At 46.8% G+C, this 26,860-nt stretch overlaps 1 protein-coding gene, 1 long non-coding RNA gene and 1 pseudogene across 5 annotated transcripts in view; 1 reads left to right on the forward strand and 2 right to left on the reverse strand.

Annotated features, from left to right (window-relative positions):
• Window positions 1–4,000, reverse strand: part of LOC311633083 — a 114,888-nt gene extending 110,888 nt beyond the window's left edge. The window contains exon 1 of the long non-coding RNA XR_014796897.1: window positions 3,893–4,000. This is a non-coding gene — a long non-coding RNA (uncharacterized lncRNA). The remainder of the gene's footprint in view (window positions 1–3,892) is intronic.
• On the forward strand, window positions 1–26,860 carry LOC311633072 (cell adhesion molecule CEACAM21-like). 3 transcript variants are annotated; one of them, XM_084905299.1, is made up of 7 exons: window positions 1–171; window positions 1,015–1,374; window positions 7,921–8,199; window positions 21,712–21,838; window positions 23,010–23,062; window positions 23,758–23,789; window positions 25,075–25,887. In XM_084905299.1, exons 1-7 carry the CDS (start codon window positions 108–110, stop codon window positions 25,192–25,194), a joined length of 1,035 nt encoding a protein of 344 aa, XP_084761425.1. In that variant the 5' UTR covers window positions 1–107; the 3' UTR covers window positions 25,195–25,887. The 3 variants fall into 3 exon arrangements, with proteins under 3 accessions (XP_084761425.1, XP_084761427.1, XP_084761426.1); XM_084905301.1 differs by lacking the exons at window positions 23,010–23,062; window positions 25,075–25,887 and adding an exon at window positions 25,916–26,860; XM_084905300.1 differs by lacking the exon at window positions 23,010–23,062.
• LOC311633076 (G protein pathway suppressor 2-like) lies at window positions 11,873–12,791 on the reverse strand (annotated as a pseudogene). The gene has a single exon. The product of its transcript is annotated as a G protein pathway suppressor 2-like (transcript).

A 26,860-nucleotide genomic window follows, 5' to 3' on the forward strand; every position in this document is an offset into this window, starting at 1 on the left:
GGAGGCTCAGCAGGTCCCACCAGTAGAGAGAGCAGGGCCTGTGAGTGAGTGTTTCTGAACCTCAAGCTCTTCTCACAGAGGGAAAGACACAACAAACAGCAGACACCATGGAGTCCTCCTCAGCCCCTGCCCACAGAGGGTGCATCTCCCCTCAGGGGCTCCTGCTGACTGGTAAGGAGGGGAGACAATCCCTGGGGTGAACAAGAGGAGGGGAGACAGAGACTGGCTGTGGTCTCCTGGGGAGCACAGTGCTCTGAGAAGGGACAGAGGGCTTCTGTTTGGACCTGAGGGGAGAGGACAGGGGAGCAGAGTAGGGCGGGGGAGGGGCTCAGCATCTGTACAATCCTATGATCTGGAGCTGGTGAGGGGCAGGAAAACCTTAATTATGGTTTTACAAGTTATTTATCACTGAGAAATAATTTCTGAAAACTGGTGATAATAACATCAACTTGTGTCAGAGTGAGAGAAGAAAAAATGAACCAGGGTCACTAAGCATTGTCTTTACCACCAACCTCAGAAATGGGCTCATGCCGCCCAGGGGTGCAGGACCCAGGGAGCACTCATTCATTCACCCACAGGCACCTCAGCCTGCTGCAGGCCCTGGGGGTACAACAGAGCAGACAAGCCCCTTCCCCCTGGGAACTCACCTTCTCTGGAGAGGAGACAGACAAGGAAAGATCTAGATGTGATGTCAGGTCCCCACAAGTGCCATGAAGAGAACAGAACAGGGTCCCGTCAGAAAGTGGAGACACATATCTTTAGTGTCAGCAAGGGTCTGAGCAGTGCCTGTGAGCATTTCTGGACCTCAGGCAGCCACTTGAGAATTTATAAGAAGGAAATAAGGTCAGAGGTGCTGAAGTCATGGTGGCCATGCTGCTGGACTTGACCATAGGAAATACACACACACACACACACACACACACACACACACACACACACCAAGGCTGAGAGATAAACAGACCTGGTCAGGACCCAAGGCTGCAAATATTGATCATCTTCTCTCTTCCCTCCTAGCCTCACTCCTAACCTTCTGGAGCCTGCCCACCACTGCCCAGCTCACTATTGAATCAGTGCCACCCAATGCTGCTGAAGGGAAGGATGTGCTTCTCCGTGTCCACAACCTGCCTGGAGCTCTATTGTTTTGTTCCTGGTACAAAGGGGAAAATATTAACAGCGACCTTCACATTGTATCACATATAGCACACACTCAAGTAATTAACCGCGGGCCTGCAAGCAGCAATCGAGAGACAATATACCCCAATGGATCCCTGCTTTTCCAGAAAGTCACCCTGCAGGACACAGGATACTACACCCTACTAGCCATAGACGAAAATGGGCAGAACAAACAAGTAACTGGACAGCTCCGTGTCTACCGTGAGTGATTGCTCTCTGACCTCTGGTTGTCTGGTGGGGCATATTCTACTTCACACACAGGACTGACAGCCCTGGACTCACTCTGCCTCCATGCCCCTCTGCCTCACATTCCAGGTTGGGTTTGGGCATTTAGTGCAGGACTCACAGTGGAGACAAACTTCCTAAGGTCAAAACCTTCCTTCCCATATTCCAACCCTGCAGACACTTGCCACAGAGAAGAGCCAGTCTGAGGGGAGTGTCTCAGCAGAGAGAGACCAGTCTCATCCAGGTCCCTGGGCCCCTCTCAACCATGACCCAGAGAACTACCCTGCAGGGCTCATGCAGGTCCCGGCCTGGGGAACTCTGTGATCTTCACACAGAAGTTCAACTCAGGAAGCCCCTCCCCCAGACCTCTGTCCCAGGGATCATGACTCCAGGAAACCCAAGAAGCCTCTGGGCAGAAGGGTTTGATCTGTGGGCAGGCCTGACTTGCAGCAACAATTTCTCAGGTGCCCAAGTCACAAGCCTCCTGAGGTGGTCACCAGCCAGGGCTCAGCCTCAGGAGCCACATCTGGGGAGGGATAGAACCTGCTCCTTCACCTGAGACCATGCGTAGGGATTATGTGGACAAGGTCACAGGCCATTAGCCAACTGCCCTGGGGAACATAGGAAGGAAGAGGAAGATAGTCTCCCCAGGGGGAAAAGAGAAGATGATCCTGGAAGCTCCTAGTCCACCAGGGATCTGCCCAAGGCATCCTCTCTCACGGACACAAATAATAACAGGGGCTGTTAACTAACTTGGGAAGCTCCTCTATTCTAAGCTTTAGGTTAGGAAAGTGTGAAAGATTCAAGGTTCATTCACAGGCAACATGGCAAACCTGAGACCATTTTACCATTTATCCGGTTTCATTCAGGGAAAACTGAGTTACAGTCACTCAATCAGAATCACACAGACTGCAACTGACCAATGTGAGTCATGCCAAGGCCTCTCCTCCACTCCAAGGTCCTTATGCTCTTCATCACTGACTCGTGACTCACATCCTCATCCTGGTGGGAGGCGCCCATTCCTCCCAGTGGCTCCTGAGACCTTTCCCAGGTGGGCCTGGTGACCCTTCACCATCTGACTGCTTCACTGTTTCATACACATGTGTCCAGATGGTGAGATGCACCAGCCACTCTACTTCCTCTTAGACGCTGCCCAATTTAAATGAATTTTACTAAACTTCAGATGTTTCCTGAGTTAGAAAGAAAAGGAGGAGCACATGCCACATGTCATATAGGAGGCTCCTCCTCATCTGCCTGACAGGGAGGGACCTTGTTCCATAGAAACAGGGAGGAACCTTCTCCCTAGCTTTACTAACATGGAACATGTCCTTTCTACCAATCTGGTTCCATCCCTCCTTTTATGCAGCAGAGACAGCTGGACTCACCCCTGGTCACTTCTGTTCTCTTAGCAGGACTCACCTTCTCTCTATCCCAGGGAGTCCCTCATATCAAACCCACTGTGGCATCTTCTAGTGTGACCTGATTGTATGGTAGAACTTGGTCTATGACCTTCATGCTCTCACGACAGATATTCCTCCCCCAAAAATGGCATTATATCTTTGGGGCATATTGATTTTCACATATTCTCTCACAGTTCAATTCAAAATCTATCTCATAACTGCCAAACACAAATGGACCATGAGGGCCATATCTTCAGCAAGTTCATGCTCCCCCATCTCCACAAGACCAAAGGCAGAGAGCATGGCTTTGCTGCCACTGCCAGTCAGCTCTCCTGTCCCTCACTCTTTTCTAAATCATTCCTGGACTTTACTCTACCCTTTCTGGGGTCACTGTCTCATATCAGTCCTCAGTGAACTCCTGTGCAACCTGAGTACTGAACTTACAGCTAGACTTGCTTCTGGTCTCCCGTGTATTGTTTCTGCTCAGACACCAAGTTCCAGGCCACACTGCCCAGTCCTCTAGGGGATTAAGGACTATTGGATGGCCCATCATTACTCATTTCTAGGTTAACCCTGGAATGTGAGACTTCAGTGAAAGCAATGTAGGTCTGTGTAGCTGGAAGAGACTCAGCACCTGCACATTCCAGGTGAGACCCCAAGTCACCCAGGCAGTCAGCTGGTCAGAGAGGAACCAGGACAGGTGTTGGGTGGTCTCTGACTCCCATTCTTGTGTCTTTCTGTGATCAAACCCTGATATTTGTCTGACACCTGAGAAAACCTATGCTTTTTCTCCCAGAATTAGAGCAGGCAGCCTTAAATTCTCTGAGGGCTCAGATCCTCATGCATTTGTTTGTCTTGTGATGCACAGACCTGCCTTATTCTTTTAAAAACTCAGGTTGGCTGAGAGGTAAAAGTTGTCAACTCTGATGAAATAAGCTTTGGGATGAAGTCAAGGTACCACACAGGGCAGTGCTTTCTCTGTTACCTGCACAGAGGATTTCCCCAAACCCAGCATCACGAGCAACAACTACAACCATTGAGACAAGGACCCTGTTGTGTTAATGTGTGAACCTCAGGCTCAGGACACCACCTACCTGTGGTTGATCAACAGTAGAGTCTCCTGGTCAATGCCATTCTGCAGCTGTCCAAGGACAACAGGACTCTCGCTTTACTCCTTCTCACAAGGAATGACACAGGATCCTAAGAGTGTGAAACCAGAACCCAGTAAGTGCAGGCCGCAGTGACCCATTCACCCTGAATGTTCTCCGTGAATAATTTCTGTACCTGCCTCGGCCAGGCTGTCCACCCAAATCCACAGCCTCTGGCCAGGCTACATCTGTCCTTTTCAGGTCCACATATACAGACATGAACTCCAAAACCCAGGGTGGCCAGGAGTTCCTATACTAGGCACATCTGGGCATATCTTGGGACAGGACAAACAAGTTAATGTTTCAGGTTCAGGTTCAGTAAGTACAGGAGGTTATGGTTGGGTCTTTTTTTAAGATATATTTATATTTATTGATTTCAGAGAGGTGGGTAGAGGGAGAGAGATAGAAGCATCAATGATGAAACAGAATCATTGATGCCTTCTACACATCCCACACTAGGAATACAGCCCCAAGTGCAGGCATGTTCCCTGACTGGGAATTGAACCGTCAATGCTCAGTCACCGAGCCACCCTGGCTGGGCTGAGACAGGCTTTTTAAAACCAGGCTGGGTGTGTGGTTGCTGTAGGGTGTAGGCGGTTAATGGAGAACATCCTATCTAAAAAAAGAGTAATATACAAATTGACCATCACTAATACACAAGATGACTGCCCCCATGTGGACACAATCTGGCCAGCAGGGGAGGGCAGTTTGGGGGACCAGGCCTATAGGGGAGGACAGTTGGGGGGACCCATGCCTGCAGAGGAGGGCAGTTTGTGGGACCAGACCTGCAGTGGGGGGCAGTTTGGGGGAACGAGGCCTGCAGGGGAGGGCAGTTGGGGCGGGGGGCAGACCTGAGGGGAGGGAAGTTGGGGGCAATCAGACCTGCAGTGGAGGGCAGTTGGGGGAAACCAGTCCTGTAAGGTAGAGAAGTTAGGGGTGACCAGGCCAGCAGGGGAGGATAGTTTGGGGGAAAGAAGCCAGCAGGGGAGGGCAGTTGGGAAGGACCAGGCCTGAAGGGGAGTGCAGTTGTGGAGAACCAGGCCAGCAGCAGGGTAAAGCAGTTAGGTGTGATGAGACTGGCAGGTGAGGACAGTTCAGGGTGACCAGACTGGCAGGGGAGGGCAGTTAGAGGCAATCAAGCCATCAGTTAAAGGCAATCAAGCAGTTAGCATCGATCAGGCTGGAAGGGGAGTGATTGGAGTGATTGGGCTTGCAGGCAGAAGTGGCTAGAGGCAATCAAACAGGAAGGCAGGTAATCGGTTGGGAGCCAGAGGTCCTAGGACCTAGATTGTGAGAGGGATGTCTGAGATTGGAGGTGGTGCAGGCTAGGCTGGGGAACACACAACCCCATGCACAATTTTGTGCTCTGGGCCTCTAGTTTATAATATTTTCAATAGTAAAGATAAATTTGTATGAATATACTGTGAAGTGGAAGTTTCAGAATAGCTAAAGTTGGCCACCAGCACTTCATCTTTTTGTTTGGAGGGGTAGAAAGAGTTGTGTGTGGGATGCAGAGCATTCTGCACATAAACAGCCATTGCTTCAGAGGAGGGCAGTTGTTCTAACTCATTTTATAACTGCTCTCGGAGCAGAAATACTTGGCAGTGATGGTATCTACTCAGAAGGCAATATCACTGAAAAAGTGTCAACAGTCAGGTCATTCTCTGTATTTTGGTAGCAAAGTCAAATCACAGAAACATGCATTTGGGTAGAGATTTCTTATATAAAATGCATCCCAATAGTTGTTTCATTTATTGCAAATTGTAAAATGCATCTATCAAAAAGTTGCCTACATATAAAAAAATTTTCATATTTCATTCCAATAAGGAAAAATGATTTAATTTCACATTCACAGGAGTGTTAGGAAGTCTCCTTTAGACCCCAGAAAGAATTTCTGCAAGCAGTCTGCATAAAACTTATGTAATTCAAATTGATTGTTAGTGTGAGTTGAATTGGATCTAAAAACAAAAAACAAACAAACAAAAAAATGGTCTGAAAACCAGCTCAAAGGGAGAGTGTGGCCCTTACAAGACCAGGAGCTTCCTCTTCCCTCTGATTACATCATGTGTGGCTTTCTCCTCTTTGCTCCAGATGGCCCTGACCCCACACCACCAATTCCCCCTCAGAAGACCCTTACCTACCAGGAGCAAACCTCAGCCTCTCCTGCCACTCGATCTCTAACCTGCATAGAGTATTCTTAGTATATCATTTGGAGGCCCAGCAAGCCACACAGGAGCATTTTATCCCCAACATCACTGCAGGTGATAGTGGATACTATAATTGCCTCACCCATAACTCTGTCACTCATCCCTAGAGGACCAAGGTCAAGACTCTCAGAGTCTGTGGTAAGTGCCTCTTACATTATTAGGACCAGGCTGTGGGGTACAGCCCTTCTGGTTTTCAGAATAGAGCCTAGAGGGTGCTATCTCCTATCCTGTAGCCATGGACACAAGCAAATCACAAAGTCTTCCCCTGAGCCTGTTCACTACATCTCTGTAGATTCTCATCTCTTGCTCTTATGATCTCTCATGGCAGAGCTGGAGTCCGGCCTTGGAAAATGAGGAGGGGGCTCTCTCAGCCTGAGAAAGAGTCAAGTGGTGAAAGAAGGGGGTTTCCCAGAGGGGAAAACATAGGTCCTCAAGGTCAACTTGCTTCTTCTGTCACTAACACGTTCCTACTGTCACCTCTTGTCTGTTACCTACTCTATGTGCTACAAAGAACATTCAGGCTTTGAGCAAGCTCACCTATTCCCCAAACTAAAGGAGGAAATCTCCTCTGAGGAGGGGTGAGCAGGACAGATCCCTGCTCCCTACACTGCTTCAGGTTCACCTGTTGACTTGCTTCTCTTTGCCCTCTGTGGTGGGACAGGGGTCTGTGGTGAAGGTTCATGGATGGTCTGTCCTCAATTTGGCCATTTTGAGTCACCCTCCGACACCACAGCTTCCCTCAGACCAGGCTGCATGGAAATGGGGAGAGAGTGAGCCACAGGGGAGCCTACTCTAAGCTGTGTCCTGGCTCTGAAGTCGCCAACTGTACAACCCTGTGTGACAGGAGCATATGTGGCATTGCTGAGGAGAGCAGTGAGCAATGGTGCATACTTGACAAGTAGGTAGATTTATCAAGGAAGACCCTTCATGAGACAGGAGGAGCAGTGCCACAGTGTATAGTTTATGGAGGAAGCTAAGCTTACCAACCTCTTGTTCAAACAGTGACTTCTTCCCCCTGATATTCAATCCATAGGCCAGGGAGTGAAAGTCCTATTCAGACTGAGAAATCCTTTAGATTGAAACTTCTCCAGATCCTAAGGTCATGGCTAGTTCATTCTCATTCTCTAATAAATTATTTAACGAACAGGAAATGCCTTTCCATCTCTGTGTGTAGCCACCATACCAGAGAGGCTGTGTGTGAATGAGTAGAAAATCACAGAAAGGTCTGGGAAAGACTCACATAAAAGTTAATGGTGGATCCCATCTGATGGCTCAGGGGTTGAGCTCCGACCATTGACGTGTGAACCAGGGGATCATGGTTCGTTTCCTGGTCAGGACACATTCTGGACCTTGATCCTGAGTAGGGAATGTGAGGGAGGCAGCCAATCAATGATTCTCTCTCATTGATGTTTCATCTCTCTTTCCCAGTCCCTTCCCCTCTGAAATCAGTAAGAATTTATATATTTTAAAAGTCAATGAATGGAAAATTCCACCTGATGATTAGGATACTGGACACACGGTCTGAGAAGAGGCTCCTGGTGCTGATACCACAGATGTTCGGGGCAACATGCCAGGGGTCATCCTGAGGTGATCTGGAGGGAAGAGGGGAGGTATAGCCCTCTCCTTACAGACTGTCACCTGAACTAAAGGTCCTCACCCTGCAGAGGTCAGAGTCCTCCACTGGTGACCTTTACAGAGATCACTGTGGCCTGTGATTGGCTGAGGAAGGAACCACTCTCAATTACTCACCTCCTCTGTTCTCCACAGAGTCAGTGAGGAAGCCCGCCCTCCGAGCCAGCAATGCCACAGTCACAGAGCATAAGGACGCCGTGGTCCTGACCTGCCTCACAAATGGCATTGGGATCACCATCCGGTGGCTCTTCAAGAACCAGATTCTACCTCACAAGGACAGGATGAAGCTGTCCCAGGACAACAGCACCCTCACCATTGACCCCGTCAGGACGGAGGACGCTGGGGGTTATCAGTGTGAGGTCTTCAACCCCGTCGGTTCCGGCAAAAGTGACCCCTTCAGGCTGGACGTGCAATGTGAGTGACCTCTTGCCCCATCCTACATCTCCCTGGGAGGATTGCTCTACCAATGGTGTGACAAACGGACAGAAGACACAGGGAGTAGATTGTCAACATTACAGTAAACCAAATGGCAAAGTGGTTAAGAACTCAGTTTCCAACCCTGGGTCTGTCATTCACTGTCACCTTGCACAAGGTTGTTGTGTGTGTGTGTGTGTGTGTGTGTGTGTGTGTGTGTGCTCATTTTTTATGTGAAAAACTATCCATAAAATTTACCGTTTTAACTTTTAAGTACACACCTCAGTGGCATTAAGTACATTTACATTATTGTGCAATCATACCACACCATCCATTGGGAACTTTTTCATCTTACTCCACTAAAACCCATTAAACAATAGCTCCCTAACCTCCAACTCTAACCCCTGGAAACCACCATTCTATTTCTGTTTCTATGAATATGAGTACTCTAGATTCTTCATATAAATGGAATCATGTGATATTTATCCTTTTGTGTCTGCCTTTTTTCACATAGCATTATGTCTTCAAGTTTCATCCATGTTGTAGCACATATCACCACTCCATTCCTATTTAAGGCCCAATGATATTCTGTTGCATGTACCCATCACATTTAATTTATCATTCATCTGTCCATCAATTCTGGACTGTTCCTCCCTATTGTCTGTTGTGAATAAGGCTGCTATAAACAAGGGTGTACAAATATCTGTTCAAATCCATGCTTTCTATTTTTTTTTTTTTTAGTATTTACCCAGAAGTAGAATTACTGGATCAAATAGTAATTTTTTTTCAGTTTCTTGAGGAACAGCCATGTTGTTTTTCATAGAGGCTGCACCGTTACATATTACTGCTGGCAATGCACAGAGTTCCAGTTTTCCCCAGCCTTGCCTACACATTGTTTTCTGGGTGGTTTGTGTTTTTTGTTTGTTTGTTTGTTTGTTTTGTTTGTAATAGCCATCTCAACAGGTGTGAGGTGGTATCTCATGGTGGTTTTGATTTACATTTCTCTAATGATTAGTGATGCTGAGCATCTTTTCATGTGCTTACTGGCCATTTCTGTATCTTCTTGGAAGAAATTTCTATTCAGTTCCTCTGGCTATTTTTTTAATGTGATTGTTTTGTTGTTGTTGTTGTTGTTGTTGTTGTTGTTGTTGTTGAGTAACAGTTACTTATATAGTTTGGATATTGATCCCTTATCAGATATATGATTTTTAAATATTTTCATCCATTCTGTGTCTTGTCTTTTTTTGTTTTGTTGTTAACACTGTCCTTTCATAAACACAATTTTTAAAATGTTGATAAATTTCGATTTATATATTTACTAGAGGCCTAGTGCACAAAATTTTATGCAAAGGTAGGGTCCCTAGAAGCTGCTGGCTGCCAGCTGGGACCTCCCTTCACTTGGCTGCCTGCCAACACCAACTAGAACCTCCTTTCACACCTGCCTTGGCCTGGTGCCTCCCACTCACCTGCTCCACCATCCCTCCACAGTCCCTGTGTTCTTGGCACCAATCCAGGCTGGCAGAGCCTCCACTGCTGCCCAATGCAGTTGCCACCTATACTCTCCCTGTTCTGGGTCGCCCCCTGGTGCTTAAGGCACATCTAACTCCCAGTTGATAAAACTCCCACCCATGGGACAATTTACATATTAGCCTTTTATTATATAGGATTCTTTGTTGCTTGTGCTTTTAGTTTGCTATTCAGAAATTCATTGCCAAATCTAACAACATAAAGCTTTCATGTCGTAACTGGTTTGGCTCAGTGGACAGTGCATTGGTCTGCGGACTGGAGGGCCCCAAGTTTGATTCCGGTTAAGGGCATGTACCTTGGTTGCAGGCACATCCCCGGTAGGGGGTGTGCAGGGGGAAGCTGATCGATGATTCTCTCTCATCAATGTTTCTAACTCTCCCTCTCTCTTCCTTCCTCTCTGTAAAAAATCAATAATATATATATATATATATATATATATATATATTTTTTTTTTTAAAGGCTTTCATCCTATGTTCTCTTTTTAAGAGTTTTTTTTAAGTTCAGCTCTTACACTTAGATTTTTGGTCCATTGTGAGTTCATTTTTTTGTATATGATGTTAAGTATTTCCAGTTCATTCTTTTGATGGATATACCATTTTTTCCAGAACCATTTCTTGAAAAGACTGTACTTTCCTTTCTGTGTGGAATTGGCACTTTTTAAAAATTGATTCTAGAGAGAAAGAGAGACCATTGATGTAAAAGTGAAACATCGACCCGTTGACTCCAGCGCATGTCCTATCTGGGGATCAAACCAACAACCTGGGTATTGTTTCCTGAACAGGAATAGATCCCATCATCTTTCTGTGTACGGGATGAAGCCCCAAACAACTGAGCCACAACTACCAGGGAAGGTCTTGGTACTCTTGTCAAAATCATTTGACCATGTATGTATATGAGGGTTTGTTTCTGGGCTTTCTAATCCATTTCTATATGTCTGTACCCACACTATTTTTATTACCCCTGCCTTGCAGTAAATTTTGGAATAAGGAAGTATGAATCCCCCAATTTTGTTCTTTTTCCAGTTTGTTTTGGTTATTGGGGGTCTCTTGAAATGCCATATGAATTTCAGGATGGATTTTTCTATTTTTGTTCCAAAAATGTCATTGGGTTATTGATGGGGATTGCATTGAATCTGTTGATTACTTTGGGCAGTATTGTCTTCTTAACAATAGGAAGTCTTCCAATCCATGAACACAGAGCGTCTTCCCATATTTTCCAGCAATGATTTTTTATTGTTGTTCAGTACATAAGTCTTTCACGTCCCTGGCTAACTTGATTCCTAAATATTTTATTCTTTTTGATGCTATTAAAATGGCACTTTCTTAATTTCCTTTCTGAATTGTTCATTGTTCATATATACAGAAGCACGCCTTATTTTCACTTGTTGATGTAGTATCCTGAAGCTTTGATGTCTTTTGTTTCTCATTCTAATTGCTGGCTAGGACTTCCAATACTGTTTTGAGTAAAAATGGCAAATGAAGGCAGACCTTTGTGCCTAATCTCAGGAAAAAACTTTCAGTCTTTCATCATTGAGTCATGTTAGGTGTGGGTTTGTCATAAATGGCCTTTATATTGTTGATGTAGTTTCTTTCTATTCATAGTTTGAGCATTCTGATCAGGAAAGGATGTTGAATTTTGTCAAATGCTACACTGATTAAATCTCATTATTTATAGGTCTATTCATATTTTCTATTTCTTTGTGATTCCATCTTGGTAAGGTTTTGTGTTTCCAGGAATTTGTTCATTTCATCTAAGTCATCCAATTTATTGTCATACAATTATTCATAGTACTATTATAATTTTTTTCTTTTTTTTTGCAATGGCAGATAGATTTTTTTTTTTTACCAAAGCATTTTTTTTAATTGATTTTTTACACAGAGGAAGGGAGATCGAGAGTTAGAAACATCAATGAGAGAAATACATTGATCAGCTGCCTCCTGCACACCCCCCACTGGGGATGTGCCTGCAACCAAGGTACATGCCCTTGACCTGAATTGAACCCGGGACCTTTCAGTCTGTAGGCCGACGCTCTATCCACTGAGCCAAACCGGTTTTGGCTGGCAGATAGATTTCATTGGCCTAGGACATACCAGGGACCCTCATGCAAGGTAGGAGGTGGGGTGAGGTTGAAGATGAAATTTGATGGTCACTTGTGATAGAATCTTGGGTTCTGGCTGTGCTGGAGGAATGGGAGACAGAGGCCAGGTTGGCTAGTAGCAGCAAAGCTGGATTTCTCTGCTGATAGTATCTTCAGAGGGAGCAGGGAGGATGAGTCAGAGAAGCCAGTTTGCTGGTAAGCATGATCCATTTGCTTTTGTAGAGACAGGGCACCACCAGGCTGGAAGAACACTGTCTGGGTAGGCTGGAAGTGGCTGTACACAGCATAGGCCTGTGGCTGTGGCTGAGAAAAGTATTGCACTGCAGGAAAGGCTGGAGGTGCTCTGAGCTGCTGACCAGGGCTATAGGCTGCTTGAGCGGGTCCATAGTGAGGTGGGGGCTGAGCAGTCCCATCGGGGCTGCCTTAGAATTGCCCATGCTCTGGGTTCCCTGTGAAAGCTGCTGAGTCCACATAATGCCGGTTTGTAAGCACTTGGGGACTGAACATCTGTTTGGCTCTGTCAGCTGCCATGAGGGTGCCTAGGCAATTGTGTCCTCCAAGGGCTCCCCTGCATGCTGAGGAGATGAGTTCCCCTGTGAACAGTCAGGCTCTGTGGGTATGCAGCTGATGTCAGAGTGGTTAAGTCACTCTGTTCCTTTCGCTTCTGTTTTTCTTCCTCCAGGAAAACTTCCTTGAGCTGCAGGAAAAGCTGGTGCTTCTACTTAAGGGCCAAAAGCTTCTCTTGCAGCTTTAGGGTCTGTTCTTTGGTTTCCTTTAATGACATTCTCTCTGAAATCTACGTGTGTGTTTTTTTTTGCCTCTCTTCGTCTTCCTTCATCTTCTGTTCCATCATCTTGTCTACTTCTTCTTCCTCCTGCCATGTGCGCTCCAGCTTCATCATGGTATGCTGGTGCATCACCCTGGCCATGGCATTGGAAAGCTTTCGGCGCTACAGGAGGGCAGGCATGGTGCTGCGGGGGAGGGTAGGGATGGGGGGTGAAGGCTGTGGGGGCCATGCTCTTGCTGACTGCCAGATCTCAGACTGGGCCATCTTTCTCTGTGCTTTCTCTGCTCCCACCGGCCTATTATAATTCTTATTATTTCCATAGAATTGGTAATAATGGCTGAAACTGGTTTGGCTCAGTGGATAGAGAGTTGGCCTACAGACTGAAAGGTTCCAGGTTCGATTCTGGTCAAGGGCATGTACCTTCGATGCGGGCACATCCCCAGTAGGGGAGGGCGGTGTGCAAGAGGCAGCCGATAAATGATTCTCTCTCATAGATGTTTCTAACTCTCTATCCATCTCTCTTCCTCTCTGTAAAAAAAAAAAAAAAAATCAATAAAATATATATATATTTTTTAAAAAGAATTGGTAATAATGTACCTAGTTTCACTTCTGATTTTAGTAATTTGAGTCTTCTCACTTTTTTTCTTAGTCAATCTAGGTTAAATTTTGTCAATTTTGTTAAACTCTTTTCAGGAATCAACTTTTCATTTCATTGATTGTTTCTCTTGTTTTTCTATTCTGTAATTTATCTATCTCCACTCTTATCTTTATGAGAATTTAGTTTGTTCTCTTTCTCTAGTACCTTAAGTTGTAAAGTTAGGTTCCTTATTTGAGATCTTTCTTTCATTTTAAAGTAAGCATTTACAATTACAAATTTCTTGCACAAGATTCTCAACTTCTCTGAGCCTCATAATCCACAACAGAAAATTACAATAACAATACCTGCTTCATGGTATTGTTTTAAATATTTAATGTGCTGTTGAATTAAACACATAGCAAAATGTCACACACAGCAGAAATGTGTCATGGTGTTAGCTGCTATTATTACTTCTACTAGTGTCCCAGTGCACAAAATTTGTACATGGGGCGGGGTGGAGGCCCTCAGCCCAGCCTGCACCCTCTCCAATCTCAGACCCTTCAGGGGCCTAAACTGGCAGCCGGACATCCCTCTCACAATCCCTGAACACTGGCTCCTAATTGCTCACTTGCCTGCCAGCCTGATTGCCCCCAAACAGCCCCCCTGCCAGCCTGATCACCCCAAATGCCCTCGACTGCTCACCTGATCACCCCCCAAGGCTTTCATTAGTATAGATATTATCGATATGACCCTTCACAGAAAGTTTCACTAACCCTGTTTTACAATGAGGCTTGATGATTGAATCATTGGGGCTAAGGCACCAAGATTTCCTTTCTTTGAATAGTGGAGGGAATAATTATCTTATCTTTAAGTTGCCCTGAAATGCACATGAGATAATGACTTAAAAAAGTATAAAACACTATATAAAGACAACTGCCTTTTTCGTGTACTGAAAAGACAATAAAGTGGTACAATGAAAAACACTATTTTTATTCTCCCCCTTCTCTCTTTGACAGCCTTCATTTAAACTTTGAAATTTATAAAAGTTTCACTCCAATTTTCATTTCTTGACTTTCAATATTATTTTGTATTAGTTTCAGGTTTTATATTAGTTACAAAATAGTGGTTAGACAATCTACTTGACAAGGTGTTCCCCGATATTTCCAGAATCCACCTGGCATCATACCTTTATTATAACACTATTGACTATATTCCCTAATTAAATGACAATGGGTTTACAGCTTCCTTCCAATCTTTCTTTTGTGTTGCTCGCCCTTCCTTTTCTTTCTCACTTCTTCCCTCATTTTTCTCTCTATATAATATTTCAATAGGCCCTCAAAGCTCAGTGAAGGCACTGGGACATGCTTAATCCATTTTACAGACCAGGAAACTGAGGCCAATTGCAGGTGGCTGCGGAACTGGGCTCAGTGAGCAGGGAGCCCTCACAGCTGTGCTCTCCACCTTTCCTAAGGGACAGCCATGGGGCAAACAGAACAAAACTCCCCATGAGGCTTCTCAAGCACCTCTTCACCTTGGATGCTCCACATTCTTTCCTCTCCCCTGCCCTCTGCCCCCTGCCCCCATTCTTTACTGCTCTCCCTTCTGGGGAGCAGGTGGTAGGCTTTGCATTCTCTGTGGAGGAGCGCCCCAGTGGGGAGGGCAGGAAATGGGGGCGGGGCGGGCATGGGCTTGCTTTTGGGCCAAGGCAGGAGCTGGAGTGGTGGCCTCTCAAGTGCAGGCCCAATTAGCGCCTGGAGCTTCACCAGGGTACCTGGCAGTGGGGTACCTGGCAATGTGGTACCCGTCAGTGCTGTGCCCTTGCACTCAGGGCTGGGGGTCCGAACCACTCTGCCCGGACATCCTTCCAAGGACACCTGCAGTCATTGCCTCTCCTTTCCCGAGTCTTGGGGCCACTGCAGCCCCTCGCTCTCCTCAGGCGAGGCAGATTCCCGCCCTCCGGACCCCTTCCTTGGCCTGGTGCACCCCGCTCAGCATTGCCCTGTACCCCTTGGGCTGCCCGCCTCCTGGCTGGCCACTTCGCATTAGCCGCCCCCCAGGCAGGGGGCCTGTCAGTGCACCTGCAGACCCCCAGCTGTGGCTCCTGGGCAGCCATTTCGCTGAAGCTTCCTTTTCCTTCAGTCTCTCTCCTCAGACACCCCCCCCCACCCCCCCTCCAACTTGTCTCTGGCAGCCCCGCCACCCAGAGGCTACAGGCAGCCCCAGCTCCACTCAGCTCTCCTGGGCTGGCAGGGCTCCCTGCTGCGGGCAGCCTGGTCCTAGGGCAGGGGGTGGGGGTGAGCAGCTCCAGTAAAGTAGTAAACCCCAGGTTGGTATTGGGGTTCAGCTGTGGGCCACTAGGGAGTCTGCCTGGGTGGGAGCAAATGGCCCTTAGACCTGAAGTGCCGCCCGCCCCGCCCCTGTAGCCACGCCCACCCTGTGAATGGGCCTAATTTGCATATTACCTCTTTCTATATTATCACCAGCCTCTATGAAGTCAGGTGGTCCTAGAGTCAAGGATCCACCCTTTATTAATTATATGACTTTAGATACATTACTTACCACTCCAAGCTTCAATTTTTTCATCAGTAAAAAGAAAATAATGTCTATCTGACTGAGTTATTATGTGAATTAGATGAGATACAGCTAAGGTATTTAGCACAGAGCCTGGCACATAGTATAAGTACCCCATAACAGCAACTAATTTTCCTATTAATCCTTAATCTTGAGTTCACTAGTGAGGGCAACAGAAATGGGGGGAAAAAGACACAGATGCAAAGAGTTTTAAATTTGGGGTCAGGGAGACATTACACACAAAAAACTCATTGGGACATGTTTACTGACTAAATATAGGAAAAGAAAAGTGGAGTGCAAAGTCTCAAGCCCGGTTTGTTAGTTTTCGTCCCCTGAGAGGCAGCCAGGATGGAATTAGACATTCAAATGCTTATTTGGAAAAGAAAATATCCCTGTGAAGGAAAGAAAGTGGGAGGAGTCTGGAAGATTCCCCTGGCAAGAATCTTTATTGTGTAGGAGGGAAAAAAAGAAAGATTTATGTTGTGGTGCCATCTTTTGCTGTTTTTTGTTTGTTTGTTTGTTTGTTTGTTTGTATTTATCCATCTTTGTGAATTAACCTTGAAAGACAGCAAGCCATCTGAATGGGAAGTTTTGAAACTTTGAAACATTATTAGATAAGAATACTTAGAGAACATTTAAAGGATAGAACATTACTGTTTAGGATTCACTTGGCAAACTGAAACAGAAAACTCCTGACATTCTGCCCTTTCAGACAATTATTTTCAAGCTTTAGTTTGCACAAGAAATCTTTAGGGTGCTTGTTAAAGTTTCAGATTCCTAGGCTCTGCCCATAAAAAATGTGACTCAGAATGTCTGGAGTGGGACCCAGAAGTTTGCATTTTTAGAAAACATCCCAAAGAATTCTGTTGTAGATGGTCTTTGAAATACAACATTTGGACATGCTATTTTTAAGGTCTTAAGTAACTCTAGACAACATCTGTAGACAAACAATAGGCCTAGGGTAGTGTTTTCTTCCTAGAATCTCTGTGGATCTCATGCAAAAGTCACAGGAACACAAACTCGTAGGACTTGGTGACTATGGAGCTAAAGAGCCCTCTAACCTAAAGAGCCCTCCCAATTGCCCATAAAGATCATCAAGGATGAATATCTGTAATGACCAACCCATTACTTTCACAAGAGGAAAGTAGGAGGCTGCCCTTTAACTCTGCCACCTGGGCTTTTGGAAGCTCCAATCGCTTTCCTAAAATGTGATCTTTCTCCATGAGCCCTGGGCCTATGAGGTGAGAACCTATCACTTCCCAATGCACCATCTCTCTGCTAGGTCCCCTCGGGCATCCCTATTTCCAGGAGGGAATGCTGTGGACAAAACAAAGGTGTTAGTGGTGAATATTTGGGATGGAATCACCTACTTCTGAAGAAATTACACGTGCCCCTCTCGGGTTGGTTGGAGAGCACATGCCTGTTTCAGGTTAGAAAAGGGAGCTGGGGGCTCACAGACTGCCTGAACAGCAACATTTCCACAACCTATGTCAGTGCGCCTTCTGGTTTGCCACCACCCTCCGTAAATGGAAACTTTTTTCATGGTCCAGGAGCTGGCAGAACTTTTTGCTCTGACATGAATAGAAAACAATTCTCCTACACAAGACAGCTTTAGGTTTATTTGCAAGTGGGTGAGGAGGGGGATAAGCCTCAGGAAGAGACCTGTTTTAAAATTTCTTTTAATTCAACCCAGGAAGTAGTGAAGGGAAGCAGAGTGGACAATACCTTTAGTTCCCCAGCAGCTCTCATTTTAAAGCATGTTGGAAACACCTCCAGAGCCATCTTTTGTCTTTCTTTCTTTATTGATGAAGGTATTATATATGAGTCCTTATTCTCCTATGCCCCCCCCCCCCCCCCCCCCCCGGCTCATTTCCTCATTCCCCTGTCCATTAGTTAGGCTTATATGAATGCTTACAAGTCCTTTGGTTGATCTCTCCCCCTTACCCTCACCGTCTCCTACCTTCCCTCTGAGGTTTTGAGCATCAGTGCTTCTGTCTCTGGATCTGCTTTTGTTTATTAGTTTGTGTTGCTCGTTATATTCCACAAATGAGTGAGATCATGTGACAATTATCTTTCTCTGACTGACATATTTCACTTAGCACAACTCTCCAGGACCATCCATGCTGTTGCAAATGGTAGGAATTCCTTCCTTTTTATAGCAGCATAGTATTCCATTGTGTACATGTAGCACAGTTTTAATCCACTCAACTGCTGATGGGCACTTAGGCTGTTTCCGAAGCATAGCTCTTGTAAATTATGCTGTTATGAACATAGGGGTGCATAGGAGTGGTATGTCTTTTATGATTGGTGTTTCTAGTTTCCTGGGATATATTCCTAGAAATGGGATCACTGGGTCAAATGGAAAGTCCATTTTTAGTTTTTTGAGGAAACTCCATACTGGTCTCCACAGTGACTGCTTCAGTTTGCATTCCCACCAGCAGTGCACAAGGATTCCTTTTTCTCCACATCCTTGCATCCTCGCCAGCACTTGTCCTTTATTGATTTGTTGATGATAGCCATTCTTACAGATGTCGTTTGAATTTGCATCTCTCAGATGATTAGTAACTTTGCCCATGTTTTCATATGTTTCTTAGCCTTCCTATGTCCTCTTTTGAAAAGTATCTATTTAGGTCTGTTTCCCATTTTTTGATTGGGTTCTTTATGTTTCTTTTGTTATATTGTTTGAGTTCCCTGTAAATGTTGGAGATTAAACCCTTCTTGAAGATAACATTGCCAAATATGTTCTCCCATGCAGTGGGCTTTCTTGTTGTTTTGTTTCTTTTGCTGTGAAGAAGCTTTTTATTTTCATGGAGTCCCATTTGTTTATTTTCTCTTTTGTTTGCGTTGCCCTAGGAGCAGTATTGGTTAAATATATTGTTTCAGCATATGTCTGCGATTTTGCTGTCTGTGGATTCTTCCAAGATTTTGATGGTTTCCCATCTTACATTTAAGACCTTTATCCATTTTTAGTTTATTTTTGTGTATGGTGTAAGTTGGTGGTCTAGTTTCAAATTTTTGGGCATTAATCTGTCCAATTTTCCCAATACCATTTATTGAAGTGAATGTCTTGAGTCCTCTGTCCAATATTAATTGATCATAGTGATTTGGGTCAATTTCTGGGTTCCCAATTCTATTTCATTGATCTAAATATCTGTTCTTGTGCCAGTACCAGGAAGTTTTGAGAATAGTAGGTTTGTAATACAGCTTGATATCTGGTATTGAGATCCCACCTACTTTGTCCTTCTTTCTCAGGATCATTGCAGTTATTCATGCGATCTTTTTTTTAATGTTGTTGTTGCTGTTATTGGTGTGTGTGTGTGTGTGTGTGTGTTTAATTTTATTTTTTTTTATTTATTTATTTTATTATTATTTTTTTTAATCAATCTTTATTGTTCATATTATTACAAAGGTTCCTCATTTCTTCCCCCCTCCACCAGGTTCCCACCCCACCCTCTGCCCCCTCCCCATCCCCCATTGTCCTCATCCATAGGTGCACAGTTTATGTTCAGTCTCTTCCTCCCTCCCTTTCCCCGATAGTAAATCCCTTTTCAGATAGTAAATCTGTTACTTAGCATTTTCTCATATCAATAATACCTCCACATGCCCAATGATACACTTCACACAAAAGACATTTTCAAATAGGTCAACCAGCCTCATCCAGACCCCACCCAAGGCACTCACAGATCAACACCCCAGCGCTATACTAACTCAACACATCCAGATCTAAGCCTTCATCACTTGATTCAGCAGACCCTCAAGTTCCCGCAAAAGTTTCCAGCCATGTCTGAGAGGCAGCCGTGGGCAGGTACAGGCGAGGAGCGAGCTGTTTCGGGCCTGGCTGCTCCGGGCCTGGCCTCTGTTGCTCTGGTTCGTTCCACAACCAGCTGCTCCGGGTCTGGTCACTGCCGCTCCCGACCTAGTTGCTCTGGACTTGGCTGTTGCTGCTACAGGCCTGGCCGCACCCGACCCGGCTGCTCTGGGACCGGTTGCTCCGGTCCCGGCCGCTCCAGGCCTGGCCGCTCCCAGCCTGGCAGCCGCTGCTCCAGGCCTGGCTGCTCCCAGCCCGGCAGCTGCTGCTCCGGGCCTGGCCGCTCCCAGCCTGGCAGCCACTGCTCCGGGCCTGGCCGCACCAGACCCGGTTGCTCCGGGCCTGGCCGCTCCCAGCCTGGCAGCCGCTGCTCCTGGCCTGGCCGCACCAGACCCGGCTGCTCCGGGCCTGGCCGCTCCCAGCCTGGCAGCCGCTGCTCCTGGCCTGGCCGCTCCCAGCCTGGCAGCTGCTGGTCCTGGCCTGGCCGCACCAGACCCGGCTGCTCCGGGCCTGGCCGCTCCCAGCCTGGCAGCCGCTTCTCCAGGCCTGGCCACTCCCAGCCTGGCAGCCACTGCTCCGGGCCTGGCCGCACCAGACCCGGCTGCTCCGGGCCTGGCCGCTCCCAGCCTGGCAGCCGCTTCTCCAGGCCTGGCCACTCCCAGCCTGGCAGCCACTGCTCCGGGCCTGGCCGCACCAGACCCGGCTGCTCCGGGCCTGGCCGCTCCCAGCCTGGCAGCCGCTGCTCCTGGCCTGGCCGCACCAGACCCGGCTGCTCCGGGCCTGGCCGCTCCCAGCCTGGCAGCCGCTGCTCCTGGCCTGGCCGCACCAGACCCGGCTGCTCCGGGCCTGGCCGCTCCCAGCCTGGCAGCCGCTGCTCCTGGCCTGGCCACACCAGACCCGGCTGCTCCGGGCCTGGCCGCTCCCAGCCTGGCAGCCGCTGCTCCTGGCCTGGCTGCTCCCAGCCTGGCAGCTGCTGGTCCTGGCCTGGCCGCACCAGACCCGGCTGCTCCGGGCCTGGCCGCTCCCAGCCTGGCAGCCGCTGCTCCTGGCCTGGCCGCACCAGACCCGGCTGCTCCGGGCCTGGCCGCTCCCAGCCTGGCAGCTGCTGGTCCTGGCCTGGCCGCACCAGACCCGGCTGCTCCGGGCCTGGCCGCTCCCAGCCTGGCAGCTGCTGCTCCAGGCCTGGCCGCTCCCAGCCTGGCAGCTGCTGGTCCTGGCCTGGCCGCACCAGACCCGGCTGCTCCGGGCCTGGCCGCTCCCAGCCTGGCATTCGCTGCTCCGGGCCTGGCCGCACCAGACCCGGCTGCTCCAGGCCTGGCCGCTCCCAGCCTGGCAGCTGTTGCTCTGGGCCTGGCCACTCCCAGCCTGGCAGTCGCTGCTCCGGGCCTGGCCGCACCAGACCCGGCTGTGTGTTTAATTTTAGAGAGAGGAAGGGAGAGCAAGAGAGAGAATTATCTATCAGCTGCCTCTTCGACACCCACCACTGGAATCCAATGAGGAACACTAGCATGTGTCCTGGCTTGGAATCGAACCAATGCCCTTTTGGTGAGGGAGCATTGCTCCAGCCACTGAGGAACACCCGCCAGGGCTACAGTGCCTTCCAAGAGAGTATCTGCAAGGCTGATGGGGAGGCCTTGAGCTAAGGTTACCCACAAGGTGAAAACCATTGCTTACAGAATTGGGCTTATTACAGATCCCTGCTGGGAGCCTGCGGAATGTCTGTGCAAAGCAGGTGGTACATTCACCACCTTCCATCACTTATGTCCCCACCAAGGAGAGGTGACTGGTACATATTCATGGCGGTCACACCTGGTACAGAAAAACACGCAACCATGAAAGGTGGGAAGTTATAACTTACAAAAATGGACATCAGCTTTCTAACAATGCCAAAGCTCCAAACTTATATCTGGGCAGAAAGATCAGGATGGGATTTTGGCAAGTCTGGGCACCAACCTAGAAATGCAATGAGAGAAAATAATTACAAGGCTATAGTGAGCTATTTACCTCACAGAAACCCTCCCAGGGGAAACTTCTTCCTTGCAGGGACAGTAGAGACTACTTCATGTTGAGAGCTGTTTCCCAGGGCACCCCCACTGTAGAATAACGTCCCCTCCACTCATTCCTCTCTTTTCTATCCATGACAGATGATCCAACACTACCAAGTCCTGGCTTCTCAGATGGGGCTATTGCTGGCGTCGTGATTGGCATCCTGGCTGGTATAGCTCTGATAGCAGCACTGGTGTACTTCCTGTATATCAGAAAGACTAGAGGGTATGATGGCCTTCCCTTTTGTCCCACTTCCTCCAAGGCTGACGACCATGTTTGGGAGAGGGAAGGAGACTTCCTCTCTGTCTCTGGGCCTGGTTCTGCTCCTCCTCCTTCGTAAACCCCTGCTTCTCAGCACTGATTCCTGAGGCCTCTTCTTCCCTGGTCTTCAAGCTTCCTGTTCCACTCTCTCTTTGGGAAATGGTGTTCCCATCCTCCTCTGGTTTAGATTGGGCAGACGTGATTATGTTCCTTGGTCCTAGAGTCAGGAAAACCAAGGTCCAAGAAGGAAAAAAGTCAGTAAATGAAGAGGAGCAGGAGAAAGCGAGTTTTTGCTCCGTCAAAGATAGAAAGAGGAAAACAAAGGGACAGAACAGGAAGAGAACCTTAAAAATACGTGAAACCAGCCTGGCCTGTGTGGTTCAGTGCTTGAATATTGACCCATGAACCAGGAGGTCACAGGTCAATTCCCAGTCAGGACACATGCAAGTGTTGCGGGCTCTCTTGCCAGAACAGCACTTGCAGGAGGCAGCTGAAGAATTATTCTCTCATTATTAATGCTTTAATCTCTCCTTCTTCTTTCCTCTCTCTAAAATCTCCAAATTTATATATATTTTAAAGCTGAAACAAAAGGCTTTTGGGGTAATAAATGAAGAATGATAACAGAATCAACAAAGTCAAAAGGTGCCCATGTAGAAATAGGCTCAGAAATAGGCTTTATCAATTGATAAATAATAGACCTTTGTGCCCTGGCCAGGTGGCTTGGTTGATAGGAACATGGTCCCATAGAAAGGTTGCAGGCTACATTCTCAGTCAGGACACAAACCAACGTTGAGGTTCTAACACCTGATGGGGTATTTCTCTCTCTCTCTCTCTCTCTCTCTCTCTCTCTCTCTCTCTCTCTCTCTCTCTTTCTCTCTCCTCTCCCTCACCCTTCCTCTTTCTGACATTAATAAATATACGATGAAGATTTTTTTAAAACGTGATGGACCTATATGAACGTTAGTGCAGCAGGAAAGGAGTGCACTCTGGAAGGGACTGTGGGTACACTGAAGAGTAGCCCTAGGGGGAAAGGCAATACTCACTCTGATAAATGAGCTGACAGTGTCCTTCCTACTTCAAGGAGCAAAGAGCCTATGCTTGGGAATAGCAGTCACAGTCTCTGATATTTGTTTAGGGCAAGCGACCAGCACGATCTCACAGAACACAAACCCTCAGCCTCCAACCACAGTAAGTAAAGCCATCACCAGTGACAGCTGGTGTTCCACCATGCGCCCTGCCCTAGCAGGGAAACCTGGTCCCAAGGACTCAGTACCTTCTGAACTTTTAGAGGGGATCTCCATTTCCCAAACTTAGATTTCCATAGGCCCTCCTACCCTTCTAGTCACAAAAGATCCCCCTGAGACTCAGCCGTGGGAGGGATTCACTCAGCCAGACCTGGCAGGCCTGAGTAAGATGGCCATGTTTTCCAAAGCAATTCTTCACCTTACCCCTTCCCCTCCTCCTCTATTTGGGATGTGGGCACTCTCCTTTGGTGAGACTTTCCCTGTCTTGTGGTGCTCTGGGTCCTCTGGGTGCTGCCCCTCTTTGCCACTCATGCCTGTTGCTGAGAAACACAACTGGGCAAAAACAATGCCTTGTGAACTGGGGAAAAAATTTCATAAATAGACTGAGGCCTCCCTGTCACTATTGCTGCCCCCCTCACCCCTCAACCCCAACCCCTCCTGCTGGTACTAACACCCTGGGTTTGACCACAGACTCTGAGAGAAGCGATTTCCTCAAGTTATCATGGGCCACATACCACCCCCCTACAACCACCTTTCTCCTTCAGTGAGAAATCACCACAGCTTAGGAATACTTAGCCTGGAAAGCTATAAGACAGCTTAGCATTTTCATGGATTGCTAACTCTTCTTTCAACTCCCAGGTGAGGGCCTCTCTGACAACTCACCTGACAAGGTAAGCCCAGTCAGTTTCACTGGCTCATTTTCTCATGGACATACCTCTATAGAGAATGGGATACTCTTGAGGACAGAAGTGTGATCAAGTTTGATTCAAGGTTCCTCAATGTAGCAACAAACCAAGATGTATTGGTTAACTATTCCCATGGGTCTACTTCATGCAACAATGTGGGCTCTGGAGTTAGTCCCATCCTGTTTGCATCCTGGCAGTAACTCTTAGTTCCTCTGTGACCTTAAGCAGGTAACTTAATTTCTCTGATCCTCACCCTGTCATCTGTACACACGAAATGCTGCATACTTCAGAGAGTAGCTGAAGGAATGAAATGAGATAACACATGCAAAGCACCAGCACTATGCCCAACATAAGGAAGGCACTGGGTCATTCTCCCTCCTCTGCCTTCAATCTGATTCTTTTCTCCCTGTCAAAGGATAATGTCCATTCCAATGGGTCTGAGGTCTTAGTTCCTTCATTTATAATAACTTTACCGAGCTTCTCATTTAGCCTTTCAGTGGAGCACACAGAAATGTTGAAAAATGCTTAAAGCATATATATATGTTAACAATGTATAAATTATCACAAGTTAAGCATACCCTTATAAGCAGCATTGAAATGAAGAAACAAAACATGTCATCTTCCTGCAAAATGAAACCTTCCAGTCACTTCCCTACAAAGAGTAACCACATCCTGACCTCCAATGCGCTAGATTATTTTTACCTGTTTATGCTCTTACATTAAATAACACAGTATACCCTTTTATGTGTGTTATTTCTTTCATTCAAAATGGTTTCATGAAACTTATCCATATTGTGGTATGTATTTGTACTTGTTCATTCTCATTGCAGTATCCTCTTCCATTGTATGAATAGCATAATTTATCTTCTTTTTTTAAAATATATTTTATTGATTTTTTGCAGAGAGGAAGGGAGATAGGTGGAGAGGTAGAAACATTGATGAGAAAGAAACACTGATTAGCTGCCTTCTGCACACCCCCCACCGGGGATGTGCCCACAACCAAGGTACATGCCCCTGACCTGAATCGAACCTGGGACCCTTCAGTCCACAGGCCTACGCTCCATCTATTGAACCAAAACGGTTTCAGCAGCATAATTTATCTTCTAATGGTCATTCAAAGGATGATAGCAAGCAGAGAAAATAGAAAATAAAAATCCTCCAAAGCTAGAGGTTTCAAAGTGGTGAAAGCAGGTACTGCCTAATCACAGGAAGCAAGGTGAGGGCCTGACCTGGGACACTGATTTAACCGACCACTTCTCATCCCTTTCAGATCCATGAAGTTACATACACTTTGCTGAACTTCAGTGGCCAAGAATCAAAGAGACCAAAGTCAACCTCCCCATCCCCAACAGCCACAGAAACAGTTTATTCGGAAATAAAAAAGAAGTAACGCAACTGGCCCTGCTCACCACACTGCTGACTGATTCCAAGTCTCATCTCCATCACTAAGAGACGCCTTTGTCCTCAGGGAAAAGGAGAGGATGGGACCACAACCCTGGATGAGCACACGTGGAAAGCCTCTTCCTCCCTCACTCTGTCATGAGGCAGCTCCAGGCTCCTGGTCACAGCCCCTCCCTTTTCATGTCAATAGGTGAAAGAGAGTCTGTAGGACACCCAGCCTTTCTTTTCTTTTCTGTTTTCTTTTTTATGTTTTATTTCTTTTCCAGCCTTTCTTTGCATTGAAATTTGGCTCATTAAATTTGTACTAGAACCAACAAAGTGGAGAGATAATTCTTTAAAAAGCAAACTTCTGGATAAATTGCTTTTAAAAATGAGAGTAGAAACAATAAGCAATATTAGGAGTATAAAGGGAAACAAAGACATCAGGCAATAGGAGGACATCAAGAACATCCTTATTGCAAATATTTGAAAAATTAGATTAAAAGGGATAAATGCGTAGAAAGAAAATGAAACCAGAGCTGAGTCAAAAAGGAAAAAAGTATAAGTAGCCCTATTAACCAATAGACCAACAGAGTTTGTCATTTTAATCCTTCCAATAAAGGATACATATAACCTGGATTATTTGACAGGAAGTTTTCCAAACATTCAACTTTTTGAATGTTTTCCAAACATTCAAACTTTTTTTTTTTTTTTTCCCCAGACAGGAAGAGAGAGGGAGAGAGATAGATACATCAATGATGAAAAAGAATCATTGATTGGCTGCCTCCTGCACACCCCACACTGGGGATCAAGCGCAACCTGGGAAACATGCCCTGTCCAGGAATCAAACCATGACGTCCCAGTTCATGGGTTGATACTCAACCACTGAGCCATGCCAGCCAGGCAAGGATCAATTACTTCAAATCCAACATGTGCTCTTACAGAAAACAAGAGAGAGAACACTTCCCCAGCTGTCATTGTGTGGCTAGTAGAATGTTTACCACCAAATCAGAAGAAACTTGCTAGACATGAGCAGAACAGAGACAATGAGCCAAGTACAAAGACTCAACATGACATAAAGCTCCACATGACTATCAAGGGGCAAAACTGAGGAAACAAGAACCTATGCTCACCCTTCTGCCCCCCCCCCCCCCCCTGCCATCTTTCATATTGCTTTTCAGGCAGTTTAGACCCCCTGACATTTTCCTCCCTAAAGATAGCATCTAGGCATCAGTTGTATTTCAGCTCCAGGCCCAGAAAAGCAGAAAAACCAGACAAGTGACACAGGGCTGCCTCAGGACCTATTACATTGACTAATAGCTTCCTGCCCTGACATCGACCAATCAGTGGAGACCACAACACTGAAAGAGCACACTTGGGATGACTATTCTATAAAGACCCTCCCCTGAGACCTCCCCTAAGATTTCCACCTGCACAAAATGTGCACTCCCTCCAAGGACCATGCCCTTCCCATTCTCCCACAAGCACATATTCCCCATCCCCTAAAGGTCCCCGTGAGATTTGCAACCAGGTGAACAATGGGCAGCAGCAGCTTGTCCCCAGCTAACCCCCTGAACTTGTCTCCAAGGACCCTTTTCTCTGACTTCTCAGTAAGTCAAAGGAGCCCAGCCTAGGTTTCTTTGTTGCTTCTTCTATGCCCTTCCTTGTTTCACAGT

Source organism: Pipistrellus hanaki (genome assembly GCF_964339955.1).
Source record: "Pipistrellus hanaki genome assembly, chromosome: 15".
NCBI lineage: Eukaryota > Metazoa > Chordata > Mammalia > Chiroptera > Vespertilionidae > Pipistrellus > Pipistrellus hanaki.

What these genes read in the sequence shown, in the direction of transcription:
- LOC311633072 (XM_084905299.1), top strand. Translation starts at nt 108, where the DNA reads ATGGAGTCCTCCTCAGCCCCTGCCCACAGAGGGTGCATCTCCCCTCAG. An exon ending in TCAGGGGCTCCTGCTGACTG is followed by an intron (nt 172 to 1,014) that starts GTAAGGAGGGGA and finishes CTTCCCTCCTAG; the next exon opens with CCTCACTCCTAACCTTCTGG. An exon ending in TATATCAGAAAGACTAGAGG is followed by an intron (nt 21,839 to 23,009) that starts GTATGATGGCCT and finishes ATATTTGTTTAG; the next exon opens with GGCAAGCGACCAGCACGATC.